General features: G+C 48.8%; 1 protein-coding gene across 1 annotated transcript; it reads right to left on the bottom strand.

The window, feature by feature from the left end:
• Positions 1 to 216: 216 nt before the first annotated feature.
• Positions 217 to 790, bottom strand: LOC133884781 (membrane protein PM19L-like). Its single transcript, XM_062324335.1, has 3 exons — positions 576 to 790; positions 440 to 485; positions 217 to 294 (listed from the first exon to the last, which is right to left on the bottom strand). Exons 1-3 carry the CDS (start codon positions 788 to 790, stop codon positions 217 to 219), a joined length of 339 nt encoding a protein of 112 aa, XP_062180319.1.
• Between the last annotated feature and the right edge of the window lie 1,476 nt (positions 791 to 2,266).

The raw sequence follows: 2,266 nt of genomic DNA, 5'->3' as shown, positions 1-2,266 counted from the left end.
TCCAACAGACCGACACAGTTAAAACGAATTATACTACCTCTCCATCGCGAAACCCAATGCAAGCACAGACTGATCAAATCATAGGTGCACACCGCCCCGTGAACCCGACACGATGATGCCCACGAAGATGATCGTCGATCTTGAATCATCAGGCTTGAACGGTGCATCCATATGCTCGATCTCGTCCCCTCCCAAATCCCAGACAGATCAAACCCTTCACCTCCCCCCGTGTATGGCGAGCAGGTAGAAGAGCTGCGTCGCCGAGAGTGTGATGGTGAAGGACTCCATGCAGATCTACAAGCAAAAAAATCGAAGGCATAGCACATCACAGTGTTATTAGTAACGTGCCAATCTGCATGTACACACAACCATGCATCGTTACAACTCTCTGTAGGTGTCAAGTGTATGGACAGATTATTTGGCGATCGATGGATCTTACCAGTCTGGCATTCCTGCCGTGCAATTCAATCTCCTTAACCGCCAATCTGAGGCAAAACAAGTTGCAAGAAAAAAGGAAGGTCGTGTATCATGTATGGAACACATACGGGACGTGCCCAAGTAGGATCGAGTCATACACCATGGCGAGCAGGGTGAGCGTCCAGGCCATGAACCCGGAGGAGGCCGCCGCCGGCAGGCTCTCTGGGCTCCACGCCCGGACGTGGTGGAACCCCGCGAGGGCCGCGGCCGCGCCGACGACCCCGGCGATCACCGCGAAGATGACGAAGATCGGGGAGAAGTGCGCCGGCAGCTCCAGGCCGGTGCCTGCATATATGCAGGTGTGTTCGTGCATTACGTGCATACACACCGCACGCTCAAAGGATCAGCAACGCACACAAGCATGCATCCACGTAGTGTGCATCGCTATAGATGAGGAGGTAAGGATGACGGCAGGAGTAAGTTAAGGGACGTCGGAGCTGGACAAGTACTGCCTTTTCCTCCGAGAGATGCATCCCTTCCGGTTCAGTTCAGCTCAGCTCAGTTCAGGCACTTTATTCCTTTACGTGAGCAAGATCGCGCTTTGGCCATCGAATCCGTGGATGTTTGGGAGACGTTAGGACACATGTCTCGGAGATGCGATGCATGCATGCGAGATGTATGCAGATGAGCAAGATGCGGTTGGGGTCGTCCAGATCGCAAGATGGACGGTTCGGATCGGAGGATGGATAAGCGTGGCCTCTTATTTTACCAACAAACTGCGTACGTGTGCGGTCTTAGCAAGACGGCAGCAAATCCTAGAGGTGAAGGTACGAATGGCATAACACAGGGTGAAAAACATTCTTCTTTTTTGGTGTGTGTGAAAAGTATTCGGTTCTTCTGCCACTAGAGGTAATAGATTAAAATGAGAGAATCAGGATTACTGCTGGCCAAGACCAGTGCAATTTTCCCAACTGGCGATTGATTTTTCTGACTCATAAAGCCAACAAATGCTTCTTTTGACAGACTCCACTGAACAGGAAAAATTTGAAGAATTCTTTTTTGTCAGTTTTGAGCGCCAGGTGTTTACTGCCGGGGCTTAGCCGCTTCAGCTCCTTTGCACGCTGACAAGACGTATCAGTCGCTTTGTCCAGCAGCTTCAATCGAAGAGAAGACAAACTGCTACCGGTAAACGGGTGTTATGCTCGAGTTCATCATGAACTTTTCGTGGTTTTATCTTGTTATCTTTTGGTTGCTAATTAAGCCTAGAGTGGCAATGCTGACTAAATCACCCTTTCAGAAGAAGGATGAACGAAGAAAGCCAAAGTAGATATTGGTAACATGTGCAAAAATCTAATACTAGATTCTACATAGAGGCATATTTCACAAACTACAACACATGAATAAACTTCTAACCCTAACAGTAAGCAACAAAACCAAAAATTCATCAGGGACATCAAGAACTCACAGTCGGGTTGATGAAGGGATGAATTTGATGATGTGTCAATTCGCAGCTGTGCAGATTGTAGATGAAGCAGCGCAAAGCGGTCGCATAGATACGCTGCCCAGAAACCTTATTGTCATCCCTCGTGTGGGCTTCATGACAGCAAAGGCTTAGAGATACCGCTCACGCTCTACCCTTATGCACACCAAGGAGAAGGGCCGGCGAGATCCGGCAGCGCAGCACACCAAAACAGTGATCTAGATAGATGGAGAAGGACGAATAGAGCAGAAAGTTGTCTTCTACCAAAGCCTGGACGTCTCTAGGATTTATATGGAATTGGCTACCCTCTTGGAGCCGTTTCCTCTCATAAAATGCTCACTAATTGGCAACCTCTCATAACTGACCAAT

This window comes from Phragmites australis, chromosome 1 (genome assembly GCF_958298935.1).
Source record: "Phragmites australis chromosome 1, lpPhrAust1.1, whole genome shotgun sequence".
Lineage (NCBI taxonomy): Eukaryota > Viridiplantae > Streptophyta > Magnoliopsida > Poales > Poaceae > Phragmites > Phragmites australis.
The sequence above is the reverse complement of the archived record's forward strand: the minus strand, read 5'-3'. Positions and strand labels throughout refer to the sequence as shown.